The 15,638-nt window shown below is 47.3% G+C and overlaps 1 protein-coding gene across 1 annotated transcript in view; it reads left to right on the top strand.

The window, feature by feature from the left end:
* Positions 1–4,293, top strand: part of GPR83 (G protein-coupled receptor 83) — an 11,779-nt gene extending 7,486 nt beyond the window's left edge. The window contains exons 3-5 of the mRNA XM_015812703.1: positions 218–351; positions 1,739–2,358; positions 4,190–4,293. Of these exons, the coding sequence (XP_015668189.1) occupies positions 218–351; positions 1,739–2,358; positions 4,190–4,293 (858 nt within the window). The remainder of the gene's footprint in view (positions 1–217; positions 352–1,738; positions 2,359–4,189) is intronic.
* Positions 4,294–15,638: the final 11,345 nt, after the last annotated feature.

Below are 15,638 nucleotides of genomic sequence, written 5' to 3' on the forward strand. Positions count from 1 at the left end.
CTCAAGTCTATGATCACTTCCTTCTGCTTTTTGCTCATTCTGTTCCACCCTTTCTGCTATTGCATCCACATAATCCGCCAAGCCTTTAAAAGCAGTTGCCACATTCGCACAATAATCATCCTGCTTCTGTGCTAAATCATGCTGTTGTTGTGATAAATCCAATTGTTGCTGTGATAGTTGATCAAATCTATTTTGCATTAACTCTGACTCTTTTTAGGTAATAATGCATCCCTTGAAGCCCCGAATGTCTCTGGTGAACGGAGCGCTGCGCATCCTGATCATCCTGCTGATGGCCACTTGCTTCTCTCTGCCCTACGCCATCTACCAGAACCTTGTGAGGCTGCCTTATGGGTAAGGTTGATCAAGATCGCCAAGGGGGAAAATAAAGGCCTCGTCTCCTCCATCACTCCGAACATCAGACATGATGATCGAGCAATGCCACAAGGATTGGGGAGGGATCGAAATCTCATTCATGATCGAAACCTTCTCCCTTTGGTATGCAATGTGCCTGCATGTTCCACAGGGGAGAGGCTTGTGCTGTGATACTGCACTAGCCTTTGTGCAGATTTTGATACACACCCTTCTGACATGCCTGTCATGCATATGAGTCTGTGTTGTGTTTGGTATTTCCTAGTGTGCATGTACTATATGTGTAGATGAGAGCCACTTTGGTGTAGAGATTAAGTACCAGGCAAGAAACCAGGAGACCCTGAGTTCTGGTCCTGCTTTAGGCATGAAGCCAGCTGGGTGACCTTGGCTGGTCACTCTCTCTCAGCCCCAAGAAGAAGGCATGGGCAAACCATTTGTGAAAATCTTTCGAAGAAAACTTCAGAGATGAGTCCAGGTGTTTCCTAAGAGTCAAGACTGACTCAAAGGCACAAACACATACACAGTATGTGTATATATTTAATTTTCCATAAAACATCTTGAAGGGTTTAATAGTCAAAATTAAACCCAATAATGTTTTAAAAATTAACATATAAATGGTGGAAAAATAAACGCAAAGCCTGCATTACTATTCACTCTTCATTGCTTCATATTTGGTAAGTGTATATTTCAAAATAATTTGGAAGTGAACACAATTGCCCATCCCCTATTTCTAAAGAGGTAACGCAATTGCCTCTCCCCTTTTTTCAAGCTTTTACACAAACCTGAAAGAAGATGATCCTGCTTTAAGGAATTTAGTCATAAAAGTTTCTTTCAGAGTAGCTTTTTCTCCCAGGCTCCTACTGTGTTCGCGCAAGATCAAAAAGCATTTCTTCCAAATACTCTAAAAACATGTATGGCTCTCCTTTTATCCTGACAGATTCCAAGCTGAGATCCAATCAATAAAAAAATGTTAAAACATTAGGCAATACAATTAACTGTTTGACTCATTGACTGAAAGAAGGTATGACTGACAATTGAAAAAATAATTTCATCTAAGTACTAGTATCCTTGTTTTAACAAATTGCATGTGTCTCTATTAACTTCCTCCACCAAATAATTTTGGCCAAAATCCTTACAAAACAATATTTTTGCAGTTGCACCTAAAGTTACTCTCAGTGACTTGTCTGATTAGTCTGAATGGTGAGCTGACGAAAGATGAGCGGTAGAGTATTGTCCGTCCTCTTTCAAACAGAAAATGAGAGAAGATACAAAGGAGACTTAATCACCTCCACTTTGTGCAGGAATGGACCTTCCAAGTGGAATGGACCTTCTTCCACTAAAACTTGCTTTCTCTTCTTCCATGTTCCAGAAATAGGACCACCCGGATGATGTGCCTTTCCAGATTCCCTCCTCCGACAGATCTCTACTGGAAGTACTTGGACTTGGCCACTTTTGTGCTTCTGTATGTTCTGCCTTTGTCAGTGATCTCCGTCACTTACATATCGGTGGCCAAGAAAGTCTGGATGAGGAACGCCATTGGCGATGTGACCGTGGATCAGTACTATGCCCATCAGCAGAAAAAGAAAATGACCCTGAAGATGTTGCTGGTAGTCGTGATGGTGTTTGGTCTCTGCTGGTTCCCCCTGAATTGCTACTTGATCCTCATGTCCAGCCAAGCCATCGATAACAGCGATATCCTTTACATTGCTTTCCATTGGATGGCCATGAGCAGCGCCTGCTACAACCCCTTCATGTACTGCTGGCTCAACGAAGGTTTCCGCACAGAACTCAGGGCCCTGCTGGGAATGTGCCGTAAGAAGCCTGCCTCCAGCAATCAGCCTTTGCAGTCCATATCGGCCGAGTTGAGACTCACCTGGGGTGGCAATTATTGCTGCAAGCAAGAGGCCCCCACTCGGCAGACAAGGGAGTCGTCTCACAGGAACTCTGCCCAGACAGACACCTCTGTTGTCAATCTGATCACAACAGGCAGTGAGGAGGAGACTTGAATATGGAATGAAACAGCCTCACTCTGATTTAGTAACCGTTTTGTAGTTGGGTCATCTACTGTCCAGGCCTTTGGAACATCCACATTGCGTGCTTTCTGACAAGAACTTACCACATCAGCATTATATGAGTGGACATCACTTTAGGTTGCTGCTTTCCATGAGTGGTGGAAAAAACTGCAGCCCAAAAGCCTTGGTGTCCGTGTTGATACCTTCACTGTCTGAAGTTGGAGCCCAACCCGAGTGATGAATGCCGTGCTTCTCAAGCCTGGCCACTTTGCGATACATGGACTTCAACTCTCAGAATTTCTCCAGCCAGCATGGAGACGTCCACGTATCTTAAAGTGGCCAAAGTTGAGAAATACTGGTTTTAACAAGTCATTATTTTGAAAGAAAATAACTTGCAGACAAAAACAGTGAAGATAAATATTGGGTAGAAGAAGAGGGAGGATTTCTCTAAGCTTTGCCTAAAAGAAACCCCATTTGAACACCCATTTGCAGCTAAAATAAATCAGTCTGGGAAGCTTCACAGGCCTCAACAGGGATGGAAATCCCTTTCATGCAAGAAGGTCTGGGAACGCACCTAATTATTTTTAGGAAACTCTCAGTGGCAGGAGAAGGAGGTAAAAGAAGCAGCACTCTATAATTCTTGGGGCAAAGCTGAGATTTTTCAACCACTTGGTGTGTCTAAAGCAGGGGTAGGCAACCTTGGCTCTTTTATGACTCATGGACTTCAACTCCCAGAATTCCTGAGCCAGCTATGCATGTTGCCTACCCCTGCTCTAGAGCAATGATTTCAGCCTCAAAATGATAGCAATTACGATGCGATACTTAAATTTGGTGGTGCTTTTGGAAACGCGAAGAAGCCACAGGAACAGGGTGTTGCGGAATCAAATGCTGGACCCCAAAAACCAATAATCAAAGGTCACTGCAGAACTTATTTACTCAGTGTGCCCTGGAGGAATTCCCTTGAGAAAACAATGGGAAGGACTGCTGCGGACAAAAGGATGCAATCATATTTATACATTTCAGGAAAAGAGGAGAAAATGATACGGTCATACATACGCATGGACAATAGGTAATGTAAGCATCAATATTCATAATTAGCAAAGCTCAAGTTACTTCTCCACCCTTCTACCATTACAATCCTCAAGAAAGAGCTTTTGTCGCAATAAAAAAACAGCAATTAAGTTGCCATGGCAATTTTGATAAAGCAAACTGAGAACCAAGCACTTCAAGGTTGCCTCCATCAGCACACCTTCCTTCTGTGTTTTTCTTTTACTAATATCTCCTCCTAAAACTTGTTTTATTTATTGTCTGGGGGGCGGGGGGGGGATAGTCAAAAATTCAAGATGGCAACCACAATGGTGCACTCAAAGCTCCACCTGGTTTTTAAGTGCATCACATATGCAACACCCATAAAAACATGGGCAGAGAATTGATCACGCCAACATGGTCGCCATCTTGAATATTTTTACCATACCCAGCGGATAGCCCTAATTCAGAGGGTCTTGTTCTGGATTGGGACTATGTGCTCACCAATCAGAATTTTAGCTGTAACGAAGGAAACCCCACTCTTTTGCCTTCTGCCATTTCTTATATGGCTGAAGATGTGAGTTTCCCAAATCCCCAGAGATGAGACTGGATTAGAGCGAAAGATTGCTGGGGAAGGAAAATGAAGAGCCTTAAAGTGCACCAGGATCCTTCCCAAAGAATAGAACTTTGTGGCAACAGAGGACTAGAAACATGCTGTTTCTATACTGTGAAAGCAGACAGCCTCCCTCCCAAGAAAGACGGCCTAATCTTTGTGCTACTAGTCAGAAGGATATCTCTGGATCAGAACGTGTCCACCTCTTCAGCCAAGATGGACGGCTTTGAGAAGGAACACAAAGCCATGGTGACATCAGGTGTGAAAGGCTGAGCCTCCCATTAACAGTTGTGTTGTTTCGACAGTGCTGATGGTGCAGAAGCCCTTCATGCTGACGTGGCCAAAAGAGGGGATGAAACAGAGGCTCAGAACTTTGGTCTGAAAAGATATTGCTTCAATCCACCAGGGAGATTCCCCCCAAGCTTCCTTCTCCATATTCCTCTGGCTCTGAGGAGACTGGATCCTTTGGGATCACTCTACCTGATCTCTTTTCATGGCACAAATTTCATTCAGAGAACTTACACTGTGACCGTAACTTTTGCTACTAAATCTGGTAACTTTTCATAAATAAAGCAAAAAACTCTGCAGATCCTTTGCTGTTTCATCAGTTCAATTTTGCAAAAAAGGTTCTAATTTGTTTTTAATATTCTCATATGATTTTTACTTATCAGAATTGCATTTAATACAAGAACCCTGTCTGGGTGCCCATTCTGAATTCAGAGTCACTGTGAGTAGGGCAGTATATAAATTCCATTTATATGGTTCTTCACATAGACAACCAGATGTTCAGACTGGATTTGGCATTTTTATTTATTTATTGAATTTATTTATTTATTTTATCCACCTATTATTATATACCACAACAATGTGAAGTTATAGTGCCAATTCTTCAGCTTGTGTTGGTCTACATAAATACCGGATTCTTCCCAAGAACCAAGGATGTTGTAATGTATCAACATAGTACATGTGCAGTGTGACCTTTTGTAATTGGCCAATGGAAATTTTGTCAATGTGCAGGATTTTGGGGTATGGCACCCGCTATGCTGATAACCACTGGAATCACCACTGCTGGTTTATGCCATAATCTTTCAACTTCAGTTTCCATATCTTGATACTTTGTGATCTTCTCCAATTCTTTGCCTTCTATTCTACCATCCTCTGGTATCCCCACATCCATTATCTTGCTGGTTTACTTCCCCTTCCCACAAAAGCAATAGAAGACTTATATACCACTTCACAATGTTTTACAGCCCTCTCTGAGCAGTTTGCAAACATCAGCATATGACCCCCAACAATCTGGGTCCTCATTTTACTGACCCCAGAAGGATAGAAGGCTGAGTCAACGTTGAGCCAGTCACGATCGAACTGCCGAATTGCTGACAATTGGCACTCAGCAGAATTAGCCCACAGTACTGCATTCTAACCACTGCGCCACCAGGGCTCTTTGACAGAAGAATAACAGAGTTGGAAAGGACCTTGGAGGTCTTCTAGTCCAACCCCCTGCTCAGGCAGGAAACCCGATACCATTTCAAATAAATGGTGTCCAATCTCTTCTTAAAAACCTCCCGTGTTGGAGCACCCACAACTTCTGAGGGCAAGTCGTTCCACTGATAAATTGTTCTAGCTTCCAAAATGAATCCAGCTTCATATAAACTATAATTTGGCAAAGCACTCTCTTTCCTAAGTCTTAGCAGATACCCTACTTTAATCACCCCTACAATCTACCCCAATCAGTCTCACATATGCCAATCTCAGCCGAACCATTTTGCTCAGCTACTGTGTTATGTTCAATGTAATTTTCAAATTCTGGCCACACATAAGGTAAGTTATTTTGACATGGGGGTCCCAATGGGTCATTTGTTTAATGTATAGGCCAAGGTACCTGTCTGTCACCCTCTTATACAGGCAGCAGTGAAATGGGATGTGAGCCAGATCCTCAACCGCTGCTGCTCTGCAGATGCAGAGATGTTCATTATAGGGTATAGAGTGGAATCTCCCATATCTGGCCATTGTGTCAAACTGTTCAAATCTCACTCGTGTGAATATTTGCCTAAGATGTTTGGGCAGTTGTAACTTCAAATAGCTGTCTGCTTGAAAAGTGTGTTTGTATTTGCTCAGCCATTTCAAGTTATCCACCTTATGGCTATGTCGTTTTGTGCTTCAGCATCCTTAATTCTTTGGGCAGCTCTTTTTTTAGATTGTTCCCCTGTTACGCAAGAGACAGGAAGGCCACAGCTTCTTACAAAATTTGTCAATTTAGTGAACCAGGAAGTTTGTGATTGTAATTTTATCTGCTCTAGTAGGCATAACTTGGGGAGTCTATCACTCTCCATTTCATTAATTTTATGCCAGTAATTATATGTTCTAATTTTGGATAGAGCATGAATTGTTATGAATTCCCAGTTCAGCTCTAACTGCTGCAGCAGATGTTCTTGGATCTACGCCCAAAATACATCTCAGGTGCTAGGACTGCATTTGTTCTAGTGTTGTAATTGGGTATATACCCCAAACCTCTGCTCCATACAAAAGCATAGGAGTAACCTTAGCTTTATATATTCTGATTAATGCAGCGGTTCTCAACCTGTGGGTCGCGACCCCTTTTGGGGTCGAACGACCGTTTCACAGGGGTCACCTAAGACCATCGGAAAACACATATTTCCGATGGTATTAGGAACCGAGACACCGCTCCGCATCTGTCTCCGCACGGCCTCCTCCGCCATTTGCAGAGAGAGAGACAGAGAGGCACTTTCGCTTCCCTTCTCTCTCTCTCTCTCAGGTGGACTTACCTCCTGCAGGGCTCCTGATTGGCCCTGCGCCCGGGTGCCCCACCCCCTGGGAGAAGCGCAGCCACGGCCTCATGGCCTTGGAGCCGCCCAGGGAAGCCCCGGGATCCCTGCTGGGAGAAGCCCGCTGGAGGCTCTGCTGAGCGGGCCAGCCCTCCCGAAAGCCACGGCCCAAGGGAGACTAGCCCCTGCAATCCCCAGCCAGCCCGACCATTGGACCCGCTGGCCAGGAAGGCGTGCTGGAGTCCAGGCTGCTGGGAAGGAAGAATGAGATTCAGCAAAGGTAGGAGAGGAGAGCTGCCTCCTGGGGCCTGGTGCTGGCGGCGGCTTCCTTGCCCTCCTCTTCCTCCAAAGCAGCTCACGCGGATGCCGGGGCAAGAGGGGTGCCTGGGGGGGGGCAGCCGGGCTGGCAGAGGGGCTGGCAGGGGCCGCGCGGCACCAGCCCCCACCGCAGCTCCATCGGATGGGCAGAGGGCGAGGCCGGGCAGCGCGGAGTCCCGGCTAGGGCGACTGCTTCCTCGCCCTCCTCCTCTCCTTCCTCCTGCTGCCCCCCAGGCGGCTCAGGCGGGTGCTGCCTCCACCGCGGCTCCATCGATGGGCGGAGAGTGAGGCCGGGCAGCGCGGAGTCCCAGCGGGGGCGGCGGCTGGGCCGGGGGCGGCAGGGACCCCGATGATGCTGCCCTGCTGCTGCCGCTGCCACCGGAGCTGCTGCCTTCCGTCCTGCTCCCCCTCCTCGCCCCTTTGGCTGAGGACGCGGCGGCCGGGCCAGGGCTGGCGGCGAGGAACTCCACGATGCTGCCGTGTCGCTGCCGCTGCCACCGGAGCCACTGCCACCCGTCCTGCTCCCCCTCCCCGCCCCTTTGGCTGAGGACGCAGTGGCCGGGCTGGGCCCGGCGGCGAGGAACCCCAACGATGCTGCCATGCTGCTGCCGCTGCCTCCTGTCCTACTCCCCGCCCGTTCGTCTGAGGATTTGGCGGGGTGGCGGCCAGGCCGGGGCCGGCGGCGAGGAACCCCACGATGCTGCCGTGTCGCCGCCACTGCCACCGGAGCCGCTGCCTCCCGTCCTGCTCCCCCTCCCCACCCCTTTGACTGAGGACGCGGTGGCCGGGCCGGGGGTGGCGGCAAGAAACCCCAATGATGCTGCCGTGCTACTGCCGCTGCCTCCCATCCTGCTCCCTGCCCGTTCGGCTGAGGATTTGGCGGGGCGCCGGCCGGGCCGGGGGCGGCGGCGAGGAACCCCAATGATGCTGCCAGGCCGCCGCCGCCAGAACCGCTGCCTCCCATCCTGCTCCCCCTCCCCGCCCATTCGGCTGAGGACACGCAGAGGCCGGGGGCAGCGGGGACCCCCGACGATACTGCCGTAAGAGAGAGAAAAAGAGAGAAACAGAGGAAAAGAAAGAGGAAAGAGAGAAAGAGGGAGAGAGGAAAGAGAAAAAGTGGAGAGAGGGAAAGAGAGAGAGAGAGGAGAGAGAATGAGAAGAGAGGAAAGAGAGAAAGAGAGGAAAGAGAGAGAGGAAAGAGAGAAAGAAAGAGAAAGAGAGAAGGAAAGAGAGAGGGAGAGAGGAAAGAGAGGGGGAGAGGAAAGAGGAAAGAGAAAGAGAGAGGGAGAGGAAAGAGAGGAAGAGGAGAGAGGGAGAGGGGAAAGGAAAGAGAAAGAGAGAGAGGAAAGAGAGAGAGGAAAGAGAAAGGGAGAGGAAAGAAAGAGAGGGAGAGGAAAGAAAGAGAGAGAGGAAAGATAGAAAGAGAAAGAGAGGAAAGAGAAAGAGGGAAGAGAGAAAGAGAGGGAAAGGAAAGAGAAAGAGAGGAAAGAGATAAAGAGAAAGAGAGGAAAGAAAGAGGGAAGAGAGAAAGAGGGAGCAGAAAAAGAAAGAGGAGAGAAGGAGAGGAGAGAGAAAGAGCGAGGGAGAGGAAAGAAAGGTTGAGAGGGAGAGGAAAGATAGAAAGAGAAAGAGACGAAAGAGAAAGAGGGAAGAGAGAAAGAGAGGGAGAGGAAAGAGAATGAGAGAGAGGAAAGAGAGAAAGAGAGGAAAGAGAAAGGGAAGAGAGAAAGAGGGAGAGGAAAGAGAAAGAGTGAGAAAGAGAGAGGGAGAGGAAAGAAAGAGGAAAGAGAAAGAAAGAGAGGGGAGAAAGAGAGGGAGAGGAAAGAGAGGAAGAGAGGAAAGCATAATCACTATGCTTTAATTATGTTCAATTTGTAACAATGAAAATACATACTGCATATCAGATATTTACATCGCGATTCATAATGTAGCAAAATTACAGTTATGAAATAGCAATGAAAATAATTTTATGGTTGGGGGTCACCACAACATGGTGGCCACACCCACTTGGTGGCCACGCCCACTTGGTGGCCACACCCACTTGGCCACGCCCCTGGTTGGGGGGTCACCACAACATGGGGAACTGTATTATGGGGTCGCGGCATTACAAAGGTTGAGAACCACTGGGCTAGACAGTCACTTGTCTGAGATGGTATAGGTTCTCTTGCTTGAGCAGGGGGCTGGACTAGAAGACCTCCAAGGTGGAGGGAGGAACCGAGCAGCCAGCCGCAGCCAAGCAGCCGACTGTCGCCACACGCCGCCAAACTCCGGGGGAATCAGCTGACGGGGGAATCATCGGACGGGCCAGCCGGGCGTTGGAGACGCCACCTCCAGCCGCAGAGCGCTGCCGGAAGCCAGGAAGGAAGCCGGCTGCTGAACATGTCAGCTGGGCAGCGGAGACGCCGCCGGACGCTGCGGAGCACTGCCGGAGGCCGGGGAGGAAGCCAGCTGCTGGGCGAATCAGCTGGGTGTCGGGGATGCCGCCAGGAGCCTCCACGCGCCAAGGAGCATTACCGGAGCGGGGGAGGAAGCCGGCTGCCGGAGGGGACGCTGCCAGAGATGCCGGTCGCTGACCTGGGCAGATAGTCCTGCGAAGGCCACGTGGCCTGGGGAGAGCGCTCGACGAAGGAATGGCTGGAATGGCAGAGAGAGAGACGGCGGTGCACAGTCCGGCAGGGGGGAGGGTGGAAGAGGAACTGCGGCTTTTATGTTCACGGACCGGATGCTGGCTTGCTGCTTGGGGTGGGGTTGCAGGGCGGGGAACTTCTATGTAAAGCACTGGGAGCAAACCACTCCCAGTGCTGACTTTAACTTTGTATGGAATAAACCCTGCTAGTCACCTTGTTCCTGCGTTCCTGGATTCTGTTTTCTCAGACGACGAAGGACAGTGTGACAGTAAGTCAGCACTTCCAGTTGCTAAAATAAATTCATAACGTGGTGACCAAGATACCGCTAGAATGCCTTGAGTGTGACCCTGCAGAATGTGAGAACAAGATCCTGACTTGAAGTCACAACGCTGTACTTTGGAGCTTTTGGTACCAACTGCAATTAAGCAATGTCTTGTAGCAACAGGAGACGTATGATGACTATATACTGTCCCATCAAAATGAAATACATCAGCAGGCTGTAAAGTATTTGTATCCCATATTTTCAGTGTTTTATCAAATGAACCTGAGGTAAACATGCCAGTATCATGAGGATACCACTGAACAGTCTCTATTCTATTCTTTATGCCTGAGGACAGCCTGTCCGTTGCCTTTCTTAAACACAACTCTTCACCATATTGACTGATCCCCTTTAAAGAGCCCTGCCAGCATTCCAGGGGCAGGAAGCCTGCATGGAAGCTCGGAAGCTCGAAGGCCAGAGGGGGCAAAGGCTGCAGGCTGGGCAGTGAAGGCAACGATGGCGATTCTCTCCTCAGGGTGAGCTTCCATAGCCTGGTCCTGCCATTGGGACCATAGCTAAGTCCTCTGGTTCAAGCTCCCTCTTCTGCTCACCTGATTTTGCCCATTGTACGCAAAGCCCTTTTCCGCACCAGCAGGTGACATCCACTGATCCCTTCTTCGCTGGCATCCTTTTTGACTGTCTGGCTGAGCCCTGAGAGCCGCTTAGGGCACAGCGGGGCTCTTAATGGGCGGTTGGAAGGTTGCTGCATTGTCCTTCCTTCAAAGTTGCTCCTTATTTATTAGAGATTGTTTCCAAACCTCACTGCAGTGAAACCCTGGAAGACATTTCAATGCTCATGTGGCCAGCATGACGTCACAGAGCACTGTTACCTTCCCACTGAAGTGGTACCTATTTATCTACTTGCATTTGCATGCTTTCGAATGGCTAAGTGGGCAGGAGCTGAACTGAGCTGAGCTGACTGAGCTGAGCTCACCCCGTCACATGGAACTCAGGTCTCGAACCGGGGCAGCTGGCTTTCCTCCCGACAAGCCCAGTGTCTTAACTGCTGATCCACCGCTCTGCATCTCTTACCATATAAAAGCTATTTTAAAATCAAAGTGCTATGTGCAATTATTCCAAAACATTTGACTGATAAATCAAGTTTGAAATGGTCTTTCAAGCACAGACATTTCTTTAGGCACTGAAAGAGATCTGAGATCTCTGTACCTTAGAGTAACTTTAATAGACTCAAAGCATTTTGGCACACACTTTGGTCAATTTTGTTGACTCTGCCGTCATGACCAACAGGAATCATTCAGAATTTGTCTTGATTAATAATAATTAGCAAATTTTGGAAAAATTGAACATTTTGGTTTTCACAGTTCTGATGCTGAAGAACTCAACCCCAAATAGAATTAAAACCCAAAGTGTCCCTCTATTGTCAGATGAAAAGCAAAGCCTCTCACTTCAGGATTTTATTTTGATAGATGGTTTCCCAACCAGTGGTGGGGTATTGTTAGTCTTTATTTGTCATACGAATAGAGGAGAAACCTCTCTCCAGTCAACAGTTTGCAGAATTGTACAAAATGTTCATTAAATATAAAACAGCTTTTACTGAGAGTACATCCATTTCACATGCTCTCACACTCTTTATATATTAAATTAATATTTCAACTATACAATATTTACAGTTAGGAAAAATATCATTTATGATGATTAAAAAATAATAGTCCCATAAATAATGGTATAAACCACATATGTTCTTACCATAAGGAATTTGGCAAGAATCACTGAATCAGCTGTAAAACACCCATCTACCTTTCTAACAGATTAGGTTTTCTTGCTTCCAGTTGGAAGGCTGTCTGATCAACTGGGTCCCTGGTTAAAGAACAAGCTGACATGCTTACAGGCCAGTATTAACCAAGGTCAAACTGTACATTTGGAACGATTAGAGGATCAAAATGATGATGGAGAATGCTGGGCCTCACGTGTCAGTCCTCTACATAACTCTGAGGACAGCCTGGAGACAGGAGGTGCAAGAGGAGGATTCTGGCTCCCTGTGGCCCTTCCGGTATGGCGAGCCGAGTTTGGGAGATCTTAGCCTGCTTCAGTTCTTCTTGTGTGGCCTTCTGAGGTTGAAGGCTCTTCCTTCCCCTTCTAGACCACCTATGAGCTTCTGAGCATTTGGGGACTCCTCCTGGCTTCAAGATCAGCAGCTTCATCCAATTCTGAGGATGACCTTGGATGTGTGGTGGACGGATGAAGAAGGGCAGGTTGTGGTCAGCCTTTTCTTTTACTGGTCTGCTTCTGAGAATTTGGAGCCCCAAGCTGCCATTTCACTCAGGGGACCAGAGGGTATCTACAGATGGATTAACTGGTGTGGTCAGTGTTCTCTGCTGAATTATTTGCAGAGAACACATTTACTGTTAAAAAGTAGCGTTTCCTCCATTAGTGTCCCCCCCAAAAAAACAGGTCTTGGCAGCATCTAAGAGGAAGTACAGAAAGGAAGGTCCTGGCAGGTTATGAGACTGGCTGAATGGAGAAGGAGGGGATGAAATGATAGGGTGCCCTTGCTCAGGAGGACCCCCAAAAGACAGCACCTTCTCTTCCACAGAGGGATAGCATCAAGATCACGAGAAGTGCTAGTGCGCTTTATACTGTCTGGGTAAGGCCACATTTGGATTCCTGCCTCCAGTTCAGGTTACCATGATATAAAAAAAAATATTGAGACCCTAGAAACAGTGCAGAGAAGAGCTACAAAGATGATCAGGAGTCTGAACGCTAAATCATACAATGAACAGCTAAGAGACCTAGCTGTGTTTTGCCTAATGATGAGAAGGCACAGGGAAGACACGATCCTTGTCTTCCAATACTTGAAGAGCTGCCACTGGGAAGAGGGTGTCGATTTATTCTCCATAGCACCTGAGGGCAAGAAAGAAGTAATGGATGGAATCCTGTCAGAGGGAGAGCCAACTTGGAAATTAGGAGGAATTTCCTGACTATGAGACCGATCAATCAATGGAACACCTTGCCTCCCAGAGTTGTGGGTCCTCCATTGCTGAAGGTGTTCAAGAAAAGATTGGACAACCATTTTTCAGGGATGGTATAAGGATCCTGCCTTGGGCAAGGAGTTGGACTAGAAGACCCAAGGTCCCTTCCAGCCCTACAATTCTATGAATCTAGAGCAAAAACTGAGAAGTGAGCAAGCAGTTTCCCTCCAGATAAGTAAGCAAATGCTTGTTTGTCAGGATCCAAATCAGAGTCACTGTCAGAGGGGACTGCACCGGTTCTGGGGTCTTGTGGAGGGATAATTTCCCCCTCTTGGAATTGCATTGAGCAGGTAAGTTGGGAAGTTCCTCTCAATTCTTGTCCTTTAGGTCCAGCAAGAGGTCATTGGGGAGGGTTGTGGTTTGAAAATCTGGGGCCTATTCTGAAGATCTGCTAACTGAGCATGAGGTGAGTTATTGGCCGAGAGAGAAGAAGGGTGGCCTTTTCTCTACACAGAGTAATCGTCCTCTGCTCTTGGCAGGAGGCTGCAGCCTTCAGCATGTGAGCAGAGTGGAGCTGAATCGGGCTGGACTGGAAGGGAAAACACTATTTTTGTCAGAGTTTCTGCCATCCTAAAGATTTTCTGTACGTGATACAGCTAATGAAGGATAAGACAAGATTCTTTTAAGCCTTAGTGAACTGGGCCACAAGTGGCGTGTATCCTGATGTCTGTGCTTGGGACGAGGGGTTAGAAGCTTGCTTAGCAGATGGATGACTGCTTCCCAATGCGTCAGATCCCTAGCAAACTGGCTATTGAAAGGGAAGGAAGCAAGGCCTAGCTCTTTCGAAGCACTCTAGCTTAGCCTCAGCTTGATTTTTAGCAGAGGCAACCACCAGCACCAGGTGTTGTTGAAGCCTGAATAAGCTTATCAGGTTTAGAACGGAGGTTGTTTAGGGATACAAAAATGGCCACAACTGTGGAAGCTGCAAGTAGACAAAGCTCTCCCAGAGCCTTTGGGAGGGTCTCCAAAGAGTGATGATCCTTTCTATTCCCTCGAATATTTTGTGGCAACTAGGACTAGAACAAATCTTGTTGGCTAATATGGAAGGGGCAAGTGTTGTCTTTCTTCAACCTCCTTTGGAGAGAAGTTGAGTCTTCCTTTCTTCAGGTAACAAGCTCGTTCTTATATAAAGAAATATCTATACAAGAATCAGGATGTGATGGGAAGGAGAGCATGTTTTGCTGTTTTCCTGCCTTGTTTCCACATCTTTTTCATACACTGCTGAATGCTCTCTGGCTATTTCTCAGACAATTCCTTCTTTGGTGGTCATTTCCGAAGTAATTGCTTTAATTGTTGGCTTGACTTGGCTTTCATCTCCTTTGTGGTGCAATTCTCCAAATGAGGCTTGTACTTGTGCTCCTCCTCGGGGTGAGTTTAACATGACACCCGTGCTGAAACTGGGAAGTGTGGAGTGGCCAGGCTGAAGAAAGCTGCCCATCTCCTTGCTGGCTCAAGCAGCCCAGATAATTCTGCAGTTCCAGTTTTCCTACTTCCCATCATAAGGAAGGAGGTCCTGAAACATTTGAGATGAATAAGATTGTAGACAGACATGCTAGCTTGCCTAATCTTTCTCTTTGCCAGCCGCAGCATTAAAGGCTGACTTCCATCCCCCAAAACAATGAGCATCAAATGAAATGTGATCTACAAAACAGTAGAGATTCCCCTCAATTCCCTGGGATGACTTTAAGACCCAAAGATTTCACGTGGTTTAACAACCTGCAAGCCCTGATTCAGGTACTTAGACTGAAATTATGCTGAAGGAAAAAGAAGTGGGAAGTCTGGGAATTTCAACCTTGTCCTCCATTGTCTTGATTTTTAATCTTATAACTACTAGGGAATTCTTATTACCTGAAATATTAGACTCCTGGAAAAAAGAGTGTTCTCTCCACCTACAAGGTCTGGAATAATTTCAGTCCCTTTTGGCCTTCTACCACTGAAGAGACGGAATCCAGGATGAAAAGAGGCTAAGAGCATGTCGTGGGCACCATGTCCAAAATGCAAGCTCTGGCTCTTTTTCACACATGCTCCATGCCTGACAAGTGCAGTAGTAAAAACTTCTCACCCACTGAAGTGCCTCTGACACACGCAGCTCTCCTTTCCTTTCTCCAAGACCACTTCATGCTTAAACATGAGAACAGCTTGCCATATTTGACTCCATTCCACCCACACCCTCTGCTACTCCCTGGTTCTTCCCAGGGATTGCCCTGCACAGGTACACCTACCTGCTAAGGAAACAATGGTTGCAATTAAAAAGCCGCAAGGAGGTATTTTGTGCTGAGGTGGGCCCTAATACTGCTTCCCCAATTCCCAATCCTCTCAAACCAGATTGGGTTATTTTTCAAAGGTTGCAGGAAAGTGGCTTGGACATATCCAGTCCTTAGTCTAGATTTGGGATGGTAGTTCTTGAACCTGAAACCTGGTTCAATAAGCACCATGTCTGCTACATCTGAGGACAGCCCTCAACGAAGCAGTCTAATCCTTTAAAGGGGTTTCAAAGTTCGCTTTCCCTGACTTAGGTGGATTGATAGACTTCTCAGACCATATTATCTAATATCTTGTCCTCACAATAACCAGAGAC

Source organism: Protobothrops mucrosquamatus, unplaced genomic scaffold, assembly GCF_001527695.2.
Source record: "Protobothrops mucrosquamatus isolate PMUCROS unplaced genomic scaffold, P.Mucros_1.0 scaffold108, whole genome shotgun sequence".
In the NCBI taxonomy this organism is placed as follows: Eukaryota; Metazoa; Chordata; class Lepidosauria; order Squamata; family Viperidae; genus Protobothrops; species Protobothrops mucrosquamatus.